This window comes from Alosa alosa, chromosome 13 (genome assembly GCF_017589495.1).
Source record: "Alosa alosa isolate M-15738 ecotype Scorff River chromosome 13, AALO_Geno_1.1, whole genome shotgun sequence".
NCBI classification, from domain to species: domain Eukaryota; kingdom Metazoa; phylum Chordata; class Actinopteri; order Clupeiformes; family Clupeidae; genus Alosa; species Alosa alosa.
Genome location: NC_063201.1, coordinates 5,909,262 through 5,932,831, shown reverse-complemented (window position 1 = coordinate 5,932,831; position 23,570 = coordinate 5,909,262). Strand labels below are relative to the sequence as shown.

Here is a 23,570-nt window from a genome sequence, read left to right as displayed (position 1 = left end):
AATGCTGAACTATTCGGTAACACTTGACAGTGTCGACATAGGAGTCACATAACACTGGCATAACTATGACATGACACTGTCATAAATTTTATAAACATGTCATAAACGTTTATGACTTCTGTCATTAAGTGTCATTTGTTTTTTGTCATGACAAGGACATGGATTTTCTGTTTATGTCAAGTTGTCAGGACAAAGACATCCTCTGGTAATGTCATCCTGTTTAATGTCAAGTTGTCTTACAGTGTTTTACAATTGTTTACACACGTTTTCAAAACTCTGTGTCTATTTTTCAAAACTCCACACACAAAACCCACAACTGCTCACACAAAATGCAAAATGCCCCAAATCTCCAGCAAAATGACACACAGTCCCGGCTGCATGGGGGGGCTTTGGGGGCCCAGGCCCGTCCTGGAAGTTATCTGTGCCCGCCCTGGACGAGCTTGGCTGCTCCAACCAACCCCAATCCCATAGATTGATTTTGAACACTTATTAAATGTAGGCCTATATTATACGTTTGTCAATCTAGCAAGTAGCAAATAAAACTTGTAAAATCTGTATTAGCCTATTCGTAGCTAATCAATCAGGAACATTAGGTAAGCCCATCACCTAAATGGAGAGGAGGTTACGTGGCACAGTCTACTTCACTTCTGCACTAACCCCTGTCATCCGATGACAAATAGCTTATCGGCTCTTGAAGTTAGACTATATCTCATATCTTAGTTAGTTAGTAGAAGTAGGCCTAGTAGTTTCTGGGTTTGTTTGATAGCGTTAACCTTTACTATTTCTTTCTTCTGACCTAGTCGGAGAACAGGGCCGAAGTTATCCGTAACCGGGGCTAAATCCCTAACACTCTATCTGAAAGTGGTTAGCAAATGAGCGAGGATTTTGGTTTTATCTGCGGATTTATTTTTGCATTATTTTGAATATGACTAGCCCCAGTCTCAACAGCACGTCTACTTTTTCCCACGCATCTCAGTTCTAACACACATCCCCTCTCGCTTTCTCTCTCTCCATCCATGTGCACGGGGGGCTCTCTTAAAGGAGCTGCACCATTTTACAACAATTGCATCTACATTTTCATATTAGAATGTTTTGTCAAGTGTAAGCTTAAACTACCGTGATCAATTTAAGTTCCGTGCCCCCTGGAAAGGTGTAATGCCCGTCCGCGGATTTTGTGTCTGCCACCCGGGTCTGATGGCTTTACAACATTCAAAATGTCAAAAACACATGTTTAAAGCAAACATTAGCCTCACATTACAAACACTTTTGTCATAATATGACATTTTGGATACATCATGTACACACTGTTGCTCAAAACCTAAAAGCTCTTCTGTCTTAGGCTTTCTATATGTATTTCCATACAAAGAGTGAAAGTTACGGTATCAACAAAGAGAAGTTGAAATACACAGTAAAATGCAAGCAATATTGAAACCATAAATAGTGATTTTTCCCAAATAATTTGCTGTTGTGAATACAGTATTTTACAGCAAACAAGAAAAAAAGCAAAGAAGAATACAGTGACCACCAGATGTACATGGAGTTTTGAAAACACAGATTTTTTTTTTTTCTAAAGACAAGTGTGTGTGTGTGTGTGTGTGTGTGTGTGTGTGTGGGAGGTGTGTGTGTGTGGGGGGGGGGGGGGTCGTGTACAGTATGTATTCATAGGCCTATACACCCTTTCAACTGCAGAAACAAACAATTCTACAGTAAGCGTTCCTAAGGCATTTCTGGAGGCACAGAAAAATGTATTGAGTTAATGGTACTGTAACATGGGGACAAACAAAAATAGAGTAAAAAGACAATTTTTTTTTGTAGAACATTACTGTAAGCTAAAGTCCGATTACTGTATTTTCTCTATTTTTAAAGTATCTGCATTGGTTCTGACTATTTCAACCGGAAATCCTCTAGGAGCAGATTGAAAGGGTCTATACCTATATAGAGAGTATATCTATTCATAGACCTATACTAAGGCAATGATTGGATGGTGTTCAGTAAAGTAAAGAGTGTTTGCACATGTGAAGAGAAAGAGTGAAGCACTGGTGATTTAGTGTGGCATTTTGATGGGTTGTCTTTGAAGAACGAAATCAAGTTACTTCCTGTTAGATTTTTGTGTGTTAGGTAGAAAATTGTGTGTCGTGTTTTGCAAAATGTGTTTTAGTCAATTGAAAACTGAGTCAAACACTGAGAATTAGTGTATGGTTTTGCAGATTTGGTGTCGGGTTATGATGTTTAGAGGACATGTTTAGAAAATTGTGTGACAAGCAAAGATTGTGTGTAAGCAGTTGAAAAAAACTGTAATATTGACACTCCATCCAAATTTAATGTCAAGTTGTCAAGACAAATACATCTTCTGGTAATGTCATCCTGGTTAATGTCAAATTGTCATTACAAAGACATCCCAAACATATTTAATGTCAACTTGTCATGACCAAGACAACTTCTGGTAATGTCACTTTGATTAATGTCAAGTTGTCATAATCAAGACAACCCAAACAATGTGACTTGTCATGATAAAAACCGAATGACACTTAATGACAGAAGTTTATGACATGTTTATAACATTTATGACACGTTTATGACAATCTTATGTCATAGTTATGACAGTGTCATGTCATGTCACTCTTTTGTTGACACTGTCAAGTAAAGTGTTACCAACTCTTCATCTGTGTTATGACCTAAGTATATGTGGAAGTGACTCATACAGGACATATATTTCACATTTCACCAGTTGGTGAACTTATAGATCATGGTATGTGTGAAGAATGTTTAATGTTCTTTGTTTACATGCATCTTATATTGAAGTTCATGTTATAACAAGTTACTTTATGGGTGGGCATGAGGACATACAGATGTGGTGAAAGTCATGATTCAGCCATGAATCATGTGGCCATGACCATTGGTCATAAATAATTATATTTCACTCAGTGTAGTTGATTTTTGTTATCAGTAAATGTCATGTGTGTTGTATTGGGCTTTTTCCCACGTCTTAGTGATGTATAAGGATGTTATCAGACCACTTGACACCTTGTCATATCAGTGTGAACACTGTTTAATAACAAGATGTAATAAATGGACTTGAAGTTCAAGTTTAGACCCCCCCCCCCACTGGTGCCAATGTAGCCTAATACAGTGGCTCCAAAAATAGGCTTACTGTATTATTTTGTTTTCCAATAAACAGCATCATTTCTTGATTTTATTTATGGAAGCTACATGGCAGGGTTCAACATAAGCACTGGCCCAGGGCAAGTAAAGCAGCAAGTTATTTGGCCAGTTACTGACATGTTCAGGTCAGTGTCATTTTTTCAGCCCATCGCATATGCCCAGTTCACCTGTAATGCGGTTTTATGTAAAGGTGACTTTTTGGGGTCAGTGGAAATACAGAGAGGTTTCTGCAAATCAGATGCACAGAGCCATTTGGAGGAAACTCTTCTGCTGGACCCTGTACATGGACTACCCTGGAAATCCAGAGTTCTCGCGGGAGCACAATTTGAATTTGCTCAGCGAGTCACTCTGGCAATGAGTAATGATGCTCATTACTTATGTCCCTTGTATCGTGGGGTACCAAATCACATCGGTGTATCTGATATAGGCGGGCCAGAGGCGATCTAAATAGATGACGACAACGCTGCAACCAGTCAGTAAACATTGGTCGTAGTGTTATCTAATTACGTCGAAGTGCATGCATGCTTGGTGCCGCCCCTCGAGTTGGGCCATTACATTAGTCATGGCCAGACCCTTAATCTTTCTAGATTCCCAGGGTCTGGATTTTGTCAGGCTATACATGGACTTGATTGCTTTAACTTTATGGAGGAATGATTTGACACTACTGCCACCTGTTGGACAAGGCATGGAACAGACGGCTTTTTTCATAAAAATATAAAAGATGCCTGCAGAGTGTTTGAAATTAGAACGTCATGAAACAGTCAGCCTCCTGCTTAGCTAGTACGTAACTATCCTCAAAAGATTATTGTCATTCTTGATACACCACAGACAAATTAAGAATGGGCTGTAAATAATTCACACTGTCGGTATTCCTCCGTTTATTTGAAAGCTTTACAGCAGATATACAGTCAATAAGCACAATAGGGTTGAATGGCTTCAAATGACCATTTGTGGCAGCAATGCCCTGCCATTCTAGAATGTTTGGTTGGACATGCAAATCCTGCTGGCAAGAAATCCAAACTTTTCAAAGTTATTCAAAATGTGTCTGCCTTCATTCCAGTGGGGAAATAAATGATGAGGAATAGGATGCAAGAATAAGAGAAAGAGCAAAGGACGAGAAAAGACACATTTCTACATGCTCCCTGAACGACAAAAGACACATTTCTACATGCTCCCTGAACAAGATCAGGTCAGATATGTCAGAGATGGAATTGTCAGTATGTCAAAAGCTTATGATGTCATACAGTTGGACCCCAACCTGTGGGATCCCAGAAGGTTGTACGAGTAGTAGATGTGGAGGGCCTGGGATCCCCTGTGGGTTCAGGAGAACCAGGCATAGTTGTTGTTGTTGTGGTAAAGTAGGTGCTCATGACTTTATCAATCCAGCTCCTGTAATGGCACACTCTGGAGTAGGTCTCAGGTCTTCCAGAGCATCCCTCCATCCCCCAGCCATTCACACCCTGTAGTACGCCACCACACACCAGAACGCTCCCCTCATCTCTCTGAGAAAGAAAGAAAGAAAGAAGGAGCAAGTGAGAGACCCTCTCGTGGCCCTCCACCCGATGGCAGGTGAAGCTGGGCATAGAGCCGTGTGGTCCACAACTCTCCTCCCTCACACTCCCTCTCTCATCCTCATTTTTCACATTTGACACACTCCACACACAACCTTGTGTTTTCATACATTCTACCATCTTTAGACATGTTTCTTTCTTTATATTTTCACACACACACACACACACACACACACTAACACACACACACACACACACACACTCTTACCAGGCAGTTGCCCTTTGTAGTGTGCTGGTATCCGGCACAGAACATGTGGGGAATTGGCGAGTACAGCCTATGCTCTCGCTGGCAGGACACATCACTCAGAACAGGCTGCATCAGGCACTGCTGCTTTCTAGATGAGGCACCTGCTGTGGAAAAATAGACATGCAAGTACATAAGTGAGTGTCTAATTCTGGGCTCTGTGAAGAAAATCTCAAGCATGTGTATGGTCTGGCATGAGCCAGGACTCTCTGCTCCGAGTCTGGTCACCCTAGTGTGGAGAGATCTGGACAGAATACAGTATTCATACCCTGGAAATCCAGAATTCTCGCGAGAGCACAATGAAATTGTCTCTGCGAGACACTCTGGCAAAGAGCAATGATGCACGTTACTTTTTCCCCTTTGCATTCCGGGGAACCAGCTAAACTGATGAAGATAGCGCTGCAACGTTGGAGGACAGTACACATTGGTCGTAGTGTTATCCGATTGCGTCGAAGTCCGAAATCATTCAGAGTAAACATGGTCTAGTGTTATCCAATTGCGTGCAGTGAGATTTTTAAATGCATGCTTGTTGCCGCCCCTCGAGTTGGGCCATTACATTGTTCGTGGCCAGACCCTTAATCTTTCTAGATTACCAGGGACTGTATTTTCCAGGCATCAAGCAAAAAATGCATTCACAGTTATCTAACAGTCTCTTAACATAGTGTCTTTCTCCTCTTCCATTGATTCACCAGTCCTTATTCATGACAATTCTTGCTGTGTGAGGTCATGTGTTTGGAATGCTTATGGACGTATGAGTTACAGTAATAAATCAATTTACCCCATCAAAAACATTTTGCAGTCACTTCTCCAATTGAATCATATTGAGTCTAACTGCCTAAATAAAGTTGTATATCTCTGCCTCCATGTCTCTGAGTATGTACAAACTCACCCGTGTCACATTGAAATGGGGCTGTGGATCCCCATCCTGACACCACACACTGCTCCCCAGTCTGTGGGCATCGAGTGGGCAGGGCTATGGGCTGGACCTGGGGGGTGAAGCGTGCTGGCCAGGCCAACCTCACCAGCGCCAGGTCATTTCCCGGACTCCTCTTGCTTCTGCGGAAGTCTGAATAGGGATTGTGGTTAATCCATTCGGCCACAGGTATCCTCTGCTCTGTGTCTGACTGTCCATTCAGGTCATCTACCCCGAGTCGAGCGACCAGTTTCTCAGAACTGTGGACACGACAAAGGATGATGGACACAGCAACAAGAACAGAGGATAAGGCTCAGAGAAATAGACGGAAAGTGATGCATTGTCCACAAGGGTGACCGGGCTGTGTAAAAGTATGTTTTTGTTTACTTGGCGGACCCTTATATCAAAAGACAGTCAAATAAATTATACGTATAAATAATATATACATATTGATGGTAATTTTGATACCATAGATTTAATAGAGACCCAGTCAGACCAATAGTATGGAAAATCAGGAACAGAGTTTATTTACAATGATGCGCATCAAGGGAGAGACAGCATGACTTCACCTAAAGATCCATCAGCTGCTCTAACTAGACAAGGAAATAGTTTGAGTTTAAGTATCCTTCTAGGCTGACGGGAGATGGCGTTGGTCATCCCATGTCACGTGGACTACACTGAATCAGACCCTGATTAGTGGCAGCCTGGCCATCCGGAGCAGATAGCTACTGACGCAGCCATGCAGAACAGTGAAACACTGCAAAGTCATAATATTCCTGCTTATCTCTAAACACAGTCACACACAGATATACACAGGGACAGCACAGATATCATACAGTCATTACATACAATCATACTTTTAGTATCAAAGTGACCTACTAATGAGAAATGCAGAACATTAAACCACATATTGGAATATTGGACATAATGTTCTATTCCACTTTCTCTCAATATAAAATCATAATAATAGACTAATAATATTCTAAAGTATCTAACATCGAATCTGTGGCCTAGTAATGCTTCACAGGGTATGCACCTGTGTCAGAGATGAAAACGTGTAAAGTGTCTTTGGAAAAAAGCATCTGATAAATGAATGCAAGTAAATCTGAGGATGGAGGCTAGTTTGACTCTACCCTTGGAAGCTGTTTCACTTACTCTGCAGAGCGGGAGTAGGTGGTCAGCACCCACCACTCATTGAGGAGAGCTCCACTCTGCCAGTGTCCGAAGGAGACCAGCCATGGTCTGGCAAAGGGACTGCAGTCCCCACCCAGACTCACACCTGTGGAAATCACAGGACATTCATTAGTGTTGTCAAAAAGTCAAGATGTGATACACAATATTATATTTACTCAGCATCGGCTATAGAAAAATGACTTGATTCATCAAGGATCAATAAGATTTGATTTATTCTAGATATACTCAACTTTTAATCACTCTTTGACTGATGAATAAGTCATCTTACCCACAAAACCCAAAGCAGACACCAACAGCAAGAGGAGTCTCATGTTTCTCTGTGTACCCAGCCTGGCTTTGGCTTTTATATGCAGTCGAGAGTAATCGCATGCCAGAGGAGAGCTATTACTCAATGTGTTTCCTGACATTTGTTCTTTTGTGTTGAAATTGTGTTCTGTGTTTCTTATCATTTCTTGGATTTAGCAGTTGGAAAATACTTTGTCAGACTTCACACCCTTCATGTCAATTTGCATGGCATATAATGTTGTCATGTAATGTAACAAATGGATTAACAAAAGCCTACATTTCAAAAGTGGAAGTGGAAATAGTTTTAAGTCAATTGTTTCACTGCCCTCAGTGTTGATGGAAAAAGTAAATTCACTTATCAGACATACATATTTGTGATAAACAGCTAACTTTGTCTCAAGCGAAATACAGAGGTTTTATTTGAAGAGGTCAACAATAATAGTATAACGATATAAGAAAATATGAGGGTAGCGACAATCATACACACCAGAAGGGTAATTGCACGCTGCACACCAGGGACAGGGTAATCACACACACCAGGGACAGGGTAATCACCAGCATGTGGATAATTCAAGAGGCACAACCAAAGAGATCACACACACACTGACCTATACACTACACAATAATACACGACTACAACTTAATACACAGCTGATAAGACACAATAGCAGCATTATACCACCCACACGGCATTCTGGGCACCCCAGCAGGCAGTCTGGAATATGAAGCAGTTGTAGGCTACTGCTGTGTAAGTTAGGATAATCTAACCTTAATTTGTCCTTTATTTGACAAATACCGGTAGTATTGTGAAATGGTTCTCTGAAAACTAAATGTGTAAGGGGATGGTGTCTACATCCTCCATGTTGTATGTGGCTTCAGATTGTTGGTGGGAATTATAGTGATATAGGATCAGTGATAAGACAGCAACATTGTGGTCTTTCATTCAGTATAAGCGTAGTCATTATGTGGCTCAAGAGTCTGTTTTATTGCTACATAACTAACCAAATAGTTCCAGCAAATGTATGAATCAAAGAGAACAGTGACATTGTTCCCTGTATGCAAGATAGCCAAATATAAAAGATAAGATAATGTGCTATTGAGCTTTCATATTTCAGTTACATCTAACAGTGCCAACTGCTTTTCCGAACCAATGAAATACCATCGATAAAACAGATTTCAACCACTTTTGAAAAAAAAAAAAAAAAAGAACTCCTAGCAGAAAACTTGAGGAAAAGTTAGTAACCTCGCTATTTCTCATAGCTTTGGGGTGCAAATTACATTTTGTTTACCAAACATAATTTTACATTTTACCCTGCTATTTCACATAATATCTAGTCCAGGCATCTGTAGGACACTACAGGTGAAAAGGGTAACATTTTAAACTAATAGATATCACTAAACTTCTGTAGTCGATTGCTCCCTTTAAGACCATATCTTTATCTAATACAAGGTTTCTGAATGTGTTTAAATATATAAATAAGGCTAATTAAATATGTGTATATGAGGTGAATTAAATATGTGGGTTAAGATAACATTACAATTAACCATGAAACTGGGGTTTCATGATTCACAGTGATATACTTAAACATTTTACCCTATTCACCTAAAAAGTGTTTTGAAAAGACAGGCCTTCAATTTCATATCATTTTTGGCAAACAAAACTTTTGTAATCAGAACAAACAGGAAAGCCTGTTTACGGTCTTCCCCTCAAATTTGTCGCTAGAACTTTTTCTAGAAGTTTTTCACAGCATTTGACCAAACCTAAGGGTCAATGTTCAAATTTGCTTTCTATAGCCTTCTATATGCTGTATTTAAGAATGAATGGCTTATTAATGACAGCATTTCCAAAGAGAGAGAAGAGGGACTTTTTAATAGCCTGCTGTAAGATTATTGTTCCTGGGTGTCATTTCCTCCAGAAGTACAGTAATCTGTTTTCAATGCATTCTAAATTAAAATGATAACTAGACATTAGAGTGGTCCTTGTTTTGATAGAAAAAAAATAATACCTGTTTTTTTTTTAAATCTCTGACCCCCTGAATATGTTATAATTGTTAAAAAACATTATTTGCAAAGTTTTGGAGACTATTTTGATGTACAGTAGCTCAATTGACTTAAAGTTAGTTAATAAAAGTCCATGGCATTTTCATGGGCAACATCAAAAATGCCATTATAGTCTGCTATTTCACATAATATCACAGTCCAGGCATCTGTAGGACACTACAGGTGAAAAGGGTAACATTTTAAACTAATAGATATCACTAAACTTCCCTAGTCGATTGCTCCCTTTAAGACCATATCTTTATCTTTACTGTTCATTATGGTCAGTTTGTAAACATGTTTTCTTTCTTCTGCTGTGTTTCTGACCTTTTGGCATTCTTTTTCAAAGCCGTCCATTCTGTGAAAAGTTTTTCAACCTTCTTTATATATTGTAGCAATCAAACCTGCAGACAGAGATCGCCTTTGGCCAGGACGGCCATTTATTGGAACAGGGATCAAGGCATAACACAGACAACTACATAGGGCAACACAGGGGTTGTCTCAGCCGCACATGTAACACGCAATAAGGGTTTACCACACACATCAACACGGGGATAAACACATGAGGTACAACCAAAGAGACTAACACGCTAACAACACAACATGGTAAACGCCAATACAACTATTATAACCGACATTACACATTATAGCATTCACTCGCACTGCATTCTGGGAGACACTCAGTCAACATTAGACATGTACATCCACCGAAGCTACATAACCCCCTTCCGAGCCATTGACGTCCCCGGCAATGACAGCTCAGCTCCCCGCTTGCGGCTGCGTCGGTGTCAGTCCCAGTGCTTAGTCCAAGTGAACCGAAAAGCTTCTGGCTGCAAATGAAGTGTCCAAGGCGGCCGGAGCTTCTCTGTAGACATAAGATCCCCAGGCTGTCGGTGGCCCGCTCCTGGCCTGTCGCGACAGCTCCACGGCCACCGCCACCACCTGCCCTCAACTCCGACCCCCAGGCGACCAGTCCTCGAGTCCCGCAGAAAGGCCCGGCATTCTCCAACGATAACCCCTCCCGACTGGAAGGGCTCTCGGCTGCCTCTGCCACGTCAGTTACCCCCCGCACAAGCACCAGAACCGGCCATTCGCGGGTCGTGGTGTCGCTTGGGCCCTCGGTCTCCCTGCAGTGCAGCTGCGCCACCTTAAACAGCAACAAACAAAGTCCCACTGCAGCCGAACCCCCGGATACGCTGGAACCCCTGGACGTTCGGTAGCCCCTTCTAGCTACTGTGACAGCTCGTGGCCGTTGCCACCTGTTCACAGTGTGCCGATCTCCAGGCGGTCAGCAGTCCACGTCGAGGTCCCTCCTCGCTGCCCTCGTGAGAACTCTTGTCGGCTGTCTCGAGCACAACGATGCTCCACTGTGGCGGGAAATGGAGACCCCGACCCTCCCAGCAGGCTCGGGACACACAGGAACTCACACACACAAAACGTGAAAAACATTGCGCAGACTTATGTCAACCAGAACATGCGCACTTCAAATCTCAAACAGTCCACAAAATGGTAGCTCCCAAGGTTCTACAGGTCGACGCTGCCCTCTTGGCCACCAGCTGGAGCACCGCAAGCCCCCGAACCAGCAGCCACGACTCCACCACACTCTCGACTGGCAGCTGACGCTCTGGAAGTTCCTCCACAGCCGACGGCGGAAACTCAGCCGCTGTGGCTGTCCTCCGAGGTCGCCCAAAAGCCTGCGCTCTCCAGGGACGAGATCCCGAGACGAGGGCCGCATCGACATCGGCGTCAAGCCGGGAACCCCCCGCTGGCCGGCGGCCGCAGACACCTCCGCCACATCAGCCGGGGCCGCCTCCTCCAGCCTCCACTGTTCTAGTAGCAGCTAACCTAACCGTCTCCTTCTGCTGCAAGTATAAGTATAAGTATAAGTATAAATACTCTTTTGATTCCGTGAGGGAAATTTGGTCTCTGCATTTATCCCAATCCGTGAATTAGTGAAACACACTCAGCACACAGTGAACACACAGTGAGGTGAAGCACACACTAATCCCGGCACAGTGAGCTGCCTGCAACAACAGCGGCGCTTGGGGAGCAGTGAGGGGTTAGGTGCCTCAAACCGGCAACCATCCGGTCACAAGTCCGAAGCGCTAACCAGTAGGCCACGGCTGCCCCTAATGACAATGGAGAAAGTAGCTAAGGACCTGCTGTTTAGAAGGCAGCTTTGCTCCTGTAATACTATCCTGAGTGGTTATCAAATACAACTTTCTTCTATTTGATGCCATCTCACACAGGAATGACCACTGAATACTCGGTAACCAGTTGTCTGAATCAGTTTGCAATACTGTTCAATGTGCTCAACTTCAGCAGTATACTTCAACTTCTTCTTTCTTGAGAAACAGTTTTGTAGATCAGGTTTATAGGCCAAGTATACTTGCGTATACAAGGAATTTGGTCTCTGCATTTATCCTATCCGTGAATTAGTGACCACAGAGAGCACACAGTGAGGTAAAGCACACACTAACCTGGTGAGCTGCCTTGCTACAGCCGCGCTCAGGGAGTAGTGAGGGGTTAGGTGTCTTGCTCAAGGGCACTTCCACCGTGGATGTGGGCATGGGAAAGCGGTGCTCAACCACTTCCCCCGCCCACATTTTTCCTACTGGTTCCTACCCTTCAGTTCTAAGCCCGAGGTCTTAACCAGTAGGCCACGGCTGCCCCTATTTGCTGTATGATTTTATATGTGGTCGGGAGTTAATGTACACAAGGGAGATTAGAGGTACACAGTGTGTTTCCTGACATTTCTTCTTACGTGTTGACATTGAATTCCTTGTTTCTCGTAATTTCTCAGATGTGTTATTAATGGTAAAAGACTTAGGGTGCGTTCGTAAATTGCCACACTGAACACTCCAAAACTTTTTAACCGTGCGTTAATCTATTTTCAGAGTGTCATATTGCATTTACGAATGCACCCTTATCATACTTCACACCCTTCTATGTCAATTTGGATGTCATACAATGTGCACTCCAATAACAATTTGGGTTTCAAATGTTGATTTTCACTTCAGCCGTTCCAACTGGTCGAGGTTCGAACCCTCCGGTTACAAGTCCGAAGCGCTAACCAGTATGCCACGGCTGCCTACAAACAAATCCAAGAGCTTGAGAGGAGCTTGAGCCACAAAGGGCTTACTGTACAAACTACAATGACAGTCGGAGAATGCGCTTACCTCTGCTTACCTCTTGCATTGCAAGATAGAATACGAATATTCTATCTTGCAATGTTAATAAAAGTGAAACTAAATTTGTGGATCCTTTGATTAGTATCTGCTCCAAGCTGTAATGGGGTCTGTCTGCCCCCAGATGTTAGACTGTCTCCCTCCATCACCACTTTTAAATCAAGACTAAAGACCCACCTTTACTCCTTGGCCTTCCCTGCTTCCTAGCTGTCCATCTCTCTCCTCTCTTCTTCATATTCAAGTGTCTTCTGTACTGTTGTTATTTATTTGTTTAGGGCTGTCTATTTGTCTATTGTATTTCTGTATTTGTCTTGCTTCTCTCTGTGCTTGCCTTTTATATTTTGCTTGTTCTGATTTGCTTTTATTTTTTATTTTTTAGCCATATCCTCTGTGCAGCACTTTGGTCAGTGGAAACTGTTTTAAATGTGCTCTATAAATTAAATTTACTTACTTACTTACTTATTTACTTACTTACTTACTACACCCTTATATCAGGTTTCATGAAAACCAGACATGCAGTTTTCAGTCTTCAGCAGGATAATGGAAAACATAACCTCATTAATAAAGATGAATGAAGCAGTAATAATAATAATAATAATAATATAATAATAAGTTTATTTTATATAGCGTCTTTCTCAAACCCAAGGTCGCTTTACATAGTAGGAAGTCAGGGAAACACAATAACAAACAAACAAACAATACAACAGAGACAAAGGCAGGGAAATACAATAACAAACAAACAAAACAATACAACAAAGACAAGTTATCTGTCGGAACTATGTGTTGGGTGTGGAGGAGAAGTGATCATTAAACAGAAAGGTCTTGAGAGGTGCTTTGAAGAAAGGAAGAGAAGGACAGGCACGAAGGGGTTGGGGGAGGGAGTGCCAGAGTTTGGGGGCCAAGGCACTGAAGGACCTGCCACCCAGGGTGGTGAGTCTGGAGCGGGGGATAGCCAAGAGGTTTTGGTCAGAGGATCTGAGTGAGCGGAAAGGAGTGTAAGGGGTCAGGAGGTTGCAGATGTAGGGGGGAACAAGGTTGTGGAGGGCTTTGAAGGTGAGTAGTAGTACTTTGTATTTGATCCGGGACGGAACTGGTAGCCAATGGAGTTGATGGAGAATGGGGGTGATGTGTGCTGATGTGTAATAAAATCAGTGTGTTTAAACATTTAGGTGACTGTAAGGACATTACAGGAGACAAAGGTTATAGCAGTGGTTACTTATTACAGTATAAATTACAGCATAGGATCTGGACAAGGATCTGTATAAATACCTGAATCTCTCGTTCACTTCAGACGGTCAGTCAGGAGCTAGTGAAAGCATGGCAGCATCCCCACTCTGTATCTCTGTGCTGTTGCTGCTGCAGATTCAGCTGCTTATCGTGCGAGAAGCTCAATCCCTGGAGCCTCCAGCCCTCAGCTGCCCTGCCCTCGCTGGCATACCTGGCACCCCTGGGCACAACGGCCTCCCTGGCAAAGATGGAAGAGATGGGAAAGATGGCAGAGAGGGAGCTCCTGGACCCAAGGGGGACAAAGGAGATCTTGGTGTGTGTGTGCATGTGTGCGTGCGTGTGCGTGTGCATGTGTTTTTTGTGTGTTTTCTCGAGGTACATTCCTATGTATTCATGTCTAAAACCCCAAACACATGTTTGTCTTCTTTACAGGAGTGGGAGTGCAGGGCCCTCCAGGAGAAATGGGTCCAGCTGGTCCAGTGGGTCCACCTGGCCCAAAGGGGGACAGAGGGGATCCAGGAGCATCGGGTAATGCAGGGGAATGGTGGACACTTGTAGAGAATAACTGCAGTTATCTGTCAAAGTGATACAAAGGAAAGGGGCTGAAATGATCAGTAAATTAACTGATTTGTACATTTGTACAATTTCTCTTGTGAATTCAGGGACACTGGCCAATGACAGCTTGCTCATATCAGAGATCCTGGCTCTCAGAGGAAGACTTTCTCTACTAGAAAAAGGTGAGGTGGCAAACTATTGTTTGAAACATTGTATACAATGTTGTGACTGTTGTGTACACTTTCTTTGAAGGGATGTTTGGTAGTGCAATGTGTGGTAGTGCAATGTGCTGATGGCATATTTATCTCATCTCTTAAAGCCTCAGGTTACCGCACTTTCCGAAAGGTTGGGCTGAAGTACTATGTGACTGATGGGCTTCTGGCCACTTTTGATGAGGGCCTGAAGTTCTGCTCAGATGCTGCAGCCACACTTGTGCTGCCAAGAACAGAAGAGGAAAACCAAGCGCTAGCCAATGTGCATGCAGTTTATCCTTCCACTCACCCATTCATTGGAGCAACAGACAGGAAGCAGGAGGGGCGATTTTCAGACTTAAATGGCAAACTGTTAACTTTCACTAAGTGGGGCAGTGGTGAGCCAGGTAACAGTAATGACAATGAGGATTGTGTTGTTACTTATTTGTCAAGCACATGGCATGATGTCAACTGTGACTCTGATTTTCTAATCGTATGTGAAATTACAAACTGAAGAGAAATATTACAACAATTATTTCCAATCATGGCAAAAGCATCAAAATAATGAAAGAATGAATAATTGGAAAATGTTTTATCCTCACGAAAATGAAATTCTTTCCAATCATGGCAAAAACATTAAAATAATGTGAGTATCCTAATTTTCAAGTTCAATATGGGAACATCCATCAACATTTTAAAATACTTTTATCCTTTATATTGGAGTGTGGACAACTCCAGCTTCAGAAAGTAAAGGTCCTTTAATGAATTTCCTCTGCCTTTGGTGATATCACTAATCAGCTTATCTACCTGGCTGAATAGTTTTGCAAATTAGGAACAGCTCTTTAAGTGAATGGTTGGAAAAAAATATGTTGTAGGACTTAAAGTTTCATTTAATTCAGCACAATGAAAATTCAAACTAATGAAGCCATTATTTGAGGGTAAAAGAATTGAACTGTGTTGCTATAATCCATTTGTAAATATACAATCTCTCAGGGGCTACTACAGGGCACATAAACAAGGAAACAAGGAAACGACTTACAAGAAGAGTAACAGAAATAATGTGAATAGATAAGCTGTTATCTTATTTTATCACCACAGACTGAAATAAACAGAGAGGGAGAGCCAGCATGTTTATCGGAATGAATCAATGCCAGTGAAACAAGAACAATAAAAGCAGCCACTAGTTTTGTCTAAAAGGTTAAAAAATAAATAAATAAATAAAAAATAACCATCTGATCTCAAACTGTAAATTTACCCAGCACTCTCTCTGCTCAGATACAGTGACAGAGTAAATAAATCGTTTGCACGGCAAAGCATGACGACCTCGGACCTCGCAGCTCGCAAAGAATACAGCACTGAACCAGTATGGAAAATGTCACCTCATTTGAACCTCGTCTTCTGGTGACTCTTGGATTATTTCTTAATGGTCAAATGACTTTAATGCTGTCATCCCTCCCCACTTTCAGACAGAATTTTCTATCATTGCCCTAACATAGTATTTGATAATACATGCAAGTTTAAGCTAAGCATGTGTTTGTATTCTACATGATATTAAGTAAGTCTGTAAAAAAATACGATGCGCTCGATCCTGCACATTCTCTCCACAAAGATAAATCATGCTTTTAAATTTGTCTCCATCTCCTACTCCATCCCCTACTCTTGCAACTTTTGTGTATGTAAATGAGTGTGTGCGTGTGTGCGTTTGCTTTTGTGTACAGTATGTGTCAAATGTTGATTTTTTTTATTGATAGGGTGGTTAGAGTGCACTGGGCGTTAATAGTAATTTGCAAGTAAATCTGCAATGTTACATAAATGTTATACGCACACACACACACACACACACACACACATACACATTCTGAGTGTGGAGGAACCTGTGAGGGCTATTACACATTTCCCAAGAGCTCTCATTGGCAACTTATTTTATGTTACCACTAGAAGGGCAGTCAGATTGCATGTTGTAAGTAAGGGATAAGAACGCCGGTCATTGTCGGGAAATAGGTCCTTCCACTCACCCATTCATAGGAGCAACAGACAGGAAGCACAAGGGGCGATTTTCAGACTTAAATGGCAAACTGTTAATTTTCACTAAGTGGGGCAGTGGTGAGCCAGGTAACAGTAATGACAATGAAGATTGTGTTGTTACCTCTGTATCTGGCACATGGCATGATGTCAACTGTGACATTGATCATCTAATCATATGTGAAATGACCAACTGAAGAGAAATATTACAATTATTTCCAATCATGGCAAAAGCATCAAAATAATGTAAGTCGCCTGATTTTCAAGTTTAACATGGGAACATAATCCTTTTTATCAGAAAACAAGTGGGCAACCTCCTAAGATAAAGTCCTTCCCTTGGCCTGTGCACAAAGGTGATATCACTAATTAGATGATCTACCTGGCTGAAGAGTTGGTAGTTGTGCTGATTAGTTAATTATCTGATATGTTGAAGGACCCTCTGAAGCTGGAATTTCCACCTCTGATATCAGTAGACTTACTGTATTATGTTCTTTATCTTTTACTTGTGTTTATTATTTCACAGGTTTAGATGATATTATTATGTATATTATGTATATTATTATTGTTATTCCACTTTGCGTTGAAATATTGCTGCTTGTTAACCTTGTTTCACATAGCTCACAAAATATTGGTACTGCTTTATGAATAATAAATAAACCATTACATTGCAGTGATATGCTATGAATTTCAACGGCATTGTTAATTATCTGAATGACAAAGAGAAAAGTGTGACTGTGACAGGGCCAGTGACAACCATGCTTTTACAAAACTTGGGTAAAATCAACACAATACAAATATTTTCTCATAATCAAAATAAAATAATTAATTTATGTCATGGTAAAAACATTGAAATAATGCGATGTCACCTAATTTAAAAAAAAATAACATGGGATCATTCATGAGGATTTTTGAATTTGTTAATCTTTTTAATCTTACATATCAGAACCTTTAAAGGTGCCATGTGTAAGAATTGATATAAAAATATCCAAAAAATTAGCTACACGCATCAAAAGAATTAGGAGAAATAAGAGTGATGATGTCATTAAAAAAATGACAAGGTATAGTGCTGCAGAGATATCAACCTGAATTAGCATGCTAAATTACTAGCCACAGCCCGACAGGTGTCATAATATCAGTTTCAGCCATGGGAGGCGGTATGCGGGCAACATAACCGCCAGCCAAACTGCAATACACGTTTCTCGGTTGTTACTCTAGAGTTGACCAACTCACTTTCTGGAGGTATACTGCCCCCATCTTTTATGGAATGTGGAGTATGAATTGATTTGTTGGCGGACATTACACATGGCACCTTTAATGTATTTTCCGCTGTGTGTGTTGGGCTTTAGGAGGCACGTCACCCTAGCTCATTGCGACTCATTTGTTGAGTAGCGCCATCTAGTGAATAAGTATGGCAATATCCTGTGACAAAAAGGTTCAAACTTCATGCTGCAACAACTGACACATTTCAGTTGCCTACTGCTTGCAGATGCCATATTTAAACTCAGGATAGTATCCATTTTCTGTTGTAAATGCTGATTCTGTACAGTGTACAGTAAATACTCACAACGGTTATGTGTGATTAAAGTTATGTGTGATTAAATGGTTAGATTGTATAATTATACCATACTAAATAGTTAATCTAATTTAATGATAAATTAAATGTAATTAATCAAAATTAATTTAAGGGTGTTTATTACTCTCTTTTCATTACTAAAAGCACCATACGTTGACCCTGTTGTTAGTAGAATGTGCATCATCCATTACCATTAAATGGACTCAATGCTATAGTTGTCAAGTGTTAAGAGTTGTTCATGTCAAATTAATCAGTATTGCAAAACCATAATAAATTATATTTTTATATTTTTGGAGCACTGGAATTGTATGTGTTTTTATTAATATATGTAGCTATTCAAAATATAAACAGTATTGCATTGCATTGATAAGCAACCATTGTGTCACCAATTGGGTAACAAATAGACCACCTGCAGGAGTAGGGAGTGGCGTTGGGGCTGTTGAAAGGTACTTCATTTGCTTTGCACAGAACTGGCAAAACTCTGCAGCGCTGATATTACACACTGCTGTGTGGTAGGCTATGCTAGTTCATTTGCTATTTACACAATGTGTTCACCTGGCGGAGTAATAACTCCGTTGGCCACAAACTAGAAAAGACAGTTGTGTTGCGCCAAGCGCCGCAATGCTCCGGTTGTAAGATAGGGCCCGTAATCTTTTAAGGGTTCAGTCAAAGCTGATTGTCGGATGTGGTCTACAGTATATCTCATAATGGAATATTTGATAATGACAGCAGCACGAAAACAAAAAGAATGAAGGGACTTTGTAATAATCCGCAATGAACATGTTCTGAAAGGCTAAAAAGGTTTCTGAAGTAAAATTATTTATTTATTCCCATCACATTTGTAATTCAAGATTTACATTTTCCATTTGTATCATAAGCATAACTAGTGTTCTCTTAGTATGAAAGCCATGACTTTGGCGTTGTTAAAAGCTTGCTCTTCTAGTTTACACACTGATTTAAGATACAAAATCATGAGGCCACATCCATGTGGTCATCTTTGGAGTCGTGGGTGGAGTTGTGGTGTGTGGCCTCACAGGAGACATGGTGCTCATGACTGTGTTGATCCAGCTCCTGTACCGGCAGATGCTGGAAAAGGTGTCGGGCTTCCCTGAGGAGCATCCCTCAGATATGAATACAAAGCCTTTCACACCCTGCAGCGTGCCTCCACACACCAAAATACTACTGCTGTCTCTCTGAGAAAGAAAGAAAGAAAGAAAGATAAAAAGAATGGGATAGAGAAAAAACAGTATGAATAGGTTGCATGGAACCAGAATTGGGCTTGTCCGACTGAGTTAACTTGCGACAACAAAGTAGGCTAATGTAATCACTTAGAGAGCCATTTTGAAAAGTGATGTATGGACACACACTGCACACACACTCACTCACCAAACAGTTGCCTTGTGCGTTGTGGTGGGGCTTAGTACAAAACACATTACTCGTCCAGTACATCGGGTTCAGCTGCCTACAGACAGAATCACTGAGAACTTGCTGAACCAGACACTGTTGCTTTCTGCTCCCGGTTCCTGCGGTGGTTACAAACAGACCGGATTATAAACAGGAGGAAATGAATGTCTGTTTGAATGTCCATGTGCAATTGCAGTGTCTGTTTGAATTTCTATGTGCAATTGCAGTGTCTGTTTGAATGTCCATGTGCAATTGCAGTGTTTGTTTGAATGTCTACTGTATGTGCCATTTCAAGAACACTTTATGGATGTCTGAGCCCTCCACCGACCCCTGCAGATGGCACAACAGTATGGATGAAATGTAAATAGTTACAACTTGCTCTCTCTTTCTATCTCTCTGTCTTTCTCTCTCTTTGACACCCTTAGAGAGAGAGAGAGAGAGAGAGAGAGAGAAAGAGAGATGCTTCCTGTTTTCAAACTCACCTCCACTGGATCCCCAGCCGGACACCACACACTGCTCCCCAGTCTGTGGGCATCGAGTGGGCAGGGCTATCGGCTGGACCTGGGGGGTGAAGCGTGCCGGCTCTGCCAACCTCACCAGCGCCAGGTCATTTACGGGACTCCTCTTGCGACGGCGGCGGTAGGGCTCGTGGTTAATCCACATGGCCACAGGTATCCTCTGCTCTGTGGCTGACTGTCCAGTCAGGTCATCTACCCCGAGTCGAGCGACCAGTTTCTGGGACCTGTGTGGGCATGACGATCAGAGATGCCAATACAGATGATCAGCATCAGAGCATCCATTAGTCCAGTACAGGAAGTGACCAGCATACCGAGAATGAAGACAAAAGGTCTGTTTTTGCTTTGATTGTCTTGTCTGAGCCTGTGGCTCGTTGCACTTACCCGCCATAGTAGGAGGCTTTGGTCAGCACCCACCACTCATTGAGGAGGATCCCAGTCTGCCCAGAAGAGAGGGAGACCAGCCACGGCCTGGCGAAGGGACTGCAGTCCGTGCCCACACTCACCCCTGAGGACGGTTAGTTGTTATTGCCGAGTCAACTTTTCTTGAAGATTTTTTGAAATCAATCGAAGTCAGCCACATAGTTACAGCCACTTAATTTTTGATACTAGACTGAGAAAACAATGACATTTTAATGATGAGCAAAGCACAAATTTATTAGCATTGACTGACATCATACTTTCCCCGTCATTAGGGCTACATGTTTGTATATATGTTCAAATTATTAAACGAGAACGGTATGTTCAACTTATAAATAAACGAGTCTCAAATGCCCATTCCTCTATTCCGTCCCCTTCACTAAGCAACCTTTGAGTGGCTCGGAGAGGGACTCTAGTGTTTCATCTTACCCACACAGCCCAAAGCAGCTGCCAGAAACAGGAGCCTCATGTTGGATCTTCAAGTGTGTGCGGTCTGAGTTTGGATCCCTCCGATGGTTGCTTTTATATGTAGCTGAGAGTAACTGCACATCAATGAGAGCATTGTGCAATGTGTGCCCGGTATCCTTCCTGGAACAGTTCCTGTTTGTTGAAATCATATTCTTTATTGCTTGGAATTTTCGTATGTGTTAACAGAGGTCTCCACACCCTGCTATGTCAACTTGTCTGCTGGAAAACACTCACTGCATGTTACAGATGGAGTGCTAAAGTGGAAAAGCAAAGCTTAAGATGTTCTCTTGTGAAGTCCACTTGCTCCATAACAAAATAGAGATAGATAGATAGATAGATCTAAAACAGTAACCACATAGTGCGTGATTAAGCATGAGACACTTGCAATGACTGAGGCAGTGACTGAGCCTGTGATTCTCTGTGCATAGTAAGGTAAGGCTCTGAGAGTGTCATGGTGATGGTGCAAATGATTAAGTCCAACAGTGCAACAGTGCAAGAATAAAGTCTAGAGACCAGCATAAAATAAATATGGACATATAAGAGAGTAGGCAAAGTAATATAAACAAAACTAGAAAAAATATATCTATATATAACTATATTAACTAACTATATTATACAAATGTGTGTCACAAAATCCATACTTGTATTCAGCATGTCGTCTAGCAACTGTAAAAACAGTTATTATTTTTAAAAAAATCATATAAAGCTTGAGTGAATAGGATAGAACATTTAACCAATTTATCTCAATGAAACTCTACTTTGAGACAGAATTCATGCGAAGTCCATGAATCAAATAAACTCAGAATAGTGGTTAATAACTTTGCAATGATAGCTCACATTAACTCTACAAAAACGTAGTGTTAGCTTAGCTAACATTACCCCTCAATTAGGCTTGCATTCTCATGAGATTTAACGTTAATGTTGGCAGCTGCTAAACCTTTTCCTCAAGCGAAAAATCAAACGCACTGGCGCATATTAATGTTGGACCCCAAACAAACAGGATGTCTATTTCTCTGCAGTGCCATTTCATATAACGCCATTCAAAAATGTCATACATTAATGTTAACCTGACTCATTAATGTTACCTTACCATGCATAAAATCTATCAGCATGCCAACAATGAATTCAAAGCTGAACTCAGGTAACCTAACGTTAAGTTAATGTTAACAGTTCACTGACTAAGTAACGTTAGCAGCTTGCTGCTGCTTTATAATTTAATTGACAAACCTAACAGCAACAAATAAACGTCCTTTTCACATATTAATGATAACTCACATAGCCTAGATTTGTGACTCACCAAGAAACTTCTGTGGAGGATGAAACGCTGCCATTGATCGGTTCTTCACACTAGCTGATACTTTCGTTACCCAAATGTATCAGTTCTTCACATTAGCCGAGAGTTCTCTGGTTAGCCAAATGTATTCTTTCTTTCGTGCACAGACCTAAGCAGTTCGTTGCGTGCTTTAGCTTTCAAGCTTCAAAAGGTGCATTACTGCCACCAGTTGTTTGGGAATGGAATTGCATCTCTGATCATCGTTCTCAACAAGTTTGACATTTATTGATGATTGACGGTACAGGGGCCATTCAGGGGCCAATGAAATTTCAGGTGGGGCCAGGGCCCCTGTTGCTTTGTAATAGTGCTGTGGAGTGGATAACACTCATTGTCCAAAATGTTGATCAGTTTGTTCAGGGTCCTTTTGTCAGATATTGAAGTGATGGTGACAATGAAACATCTGGAAAATGTCACAGCGATTATCAATAACCCGTTCATGATTGTTTATTCATATGGCCTTTTGTTGTGCTTCTCAGTTAAGGCCAGGCCTAAAATCTCATCTGGCCAGTGCACGGACAGTGCTCTCATTCATGCTGCTTGTGGAATCATCTTGTGATTGGGATGGTTGGTGATCCACACTGGGATCAGAGATATGACAGTGACAGGGTTCTCTTCCCATCTTTAACTCTGATCATATTCTGTATACTGGAATTCCTGAGCTCATTTACACAGTGTACTTTCCTGTTTACACAACCATTTGAATAGAGGTCCTTAAAAGCAAACCACTTCACTGTTCAACCCATACAGTCTATGGTTCAACCGGATGAAGGAGAAATAAAGTAATTGAAACAAAGATTAAGAAGATAAGGGCCAGCAAACAAGGTGTTCAGTGTATCTTAGATGCGTCATAATAGTTATTCATTCGTCAAAGCTGTTTCTCCTACATGATATGTCTTACATGCACTCACTCACAGATTTTGTAGCAAACTCCAGCCGGACAGTTATCAAGTCAAGTCAAGTCAGTTTTATTGTATAGCGCATTTAACATGCACAGAGTGCAACCCAAAGCGCTCCACATATACAGTAAGACATTGTCATTGACACAGACTAACAAAGACAAAAGATGCCGGACGGAGCAGCGTAGTCGCCAGCGTACCCGTGACACCAAGACATATAAGACAGACAACAAACAAATTAATAAATAAAATAAATAAAAATGAAAAATAAAATTTCCAACAGGCTGAAAATGTCCAAGGGCAATAATGACTCGTGTGAAACTGCACATGGCTGTGTCTCCACAACCGATGCAACGCCAACAAAGTTCTTTA

General features: G+C 41.5%; 3 protein-coding genes across 3 annotated transcripts; 1 reads left to right on the top strand and 2 right to left on the bottom strand.

Moving 5' to 3' along the window:
- Positions 1-4,042: 4,042 nt before the first annotated feature.
- On the bottom strand, positions 4,043-7,395 carry LOC125305720 (trypsinogen-like protein 3). The gene is made up of 5 exons (XM_048260640.1): positions 7,353-7,395; positions 7,046-7,169; positions 5,867-6,150; positions 4,942-5,084; positions 4,043-4,664 (listed from the first exon to the last, which is right to left on the bottom strand). The coding sequence occupies exons 1-5, from the start codon at positions 7,393-7,395 to the stop codon at positions 4,401-4,403; spliced, it is 858 nt and encodes a 285-aa protein (XP_048116597.1). The 3' UTR covers positions 4,043-4,400.
- A 6,403-nt stretch (positions 7,396-13,798) lies between these two features.
- Positions 13,799-16,198, top strand: LOC125306445 (mannose-binding protein C-like). Its single transcript, XM_048261830.1, has 4 exons — positions 13,799-14,134; positions 14,254-14,349; positions 14,484-14,558; positions 14,696-16,198. The coding sequence occupies exons 1-4, from the start codon at positions 13,912-13,914 to the stop codon at positions 15,079-15,081; spliced, it is 780 nt and encodes a 259-aa protein (XP_048117787.1). The 5' UTR covers positions 13,799-13,911; the 3' UTR covers positions 15,082-16,198.
- A 2,766-nt stretch (positions 16,199-18,964) lies between these two features.
- Positions 18,965-21,018, bottom strand: LOC125306444 (trypsinogen-like protein 3). Its single transcript, XM_048261829.1, has 5 exons — positions 20,931-21,018; positions 20,466-20,589; positions 20,049-20,308; positions 19,549-19,685; positions 18,965-19,355 (listed from the first exon to the last, which is right to left on the bottom strand). Exons 1-5 carry the CDS (start codon positions 20,968-20,970, stop codon positions 19,119-19,121), a joined length of 798 nt encoding a protein of 265 aa, XP_048117786.1. The 5' UTR covers positions 20,971-21,018; the 3' UTR covers positions 18,965-19,118.
- Positions 21,019-23,570: the final 2,552 nt, after the last annotated feature.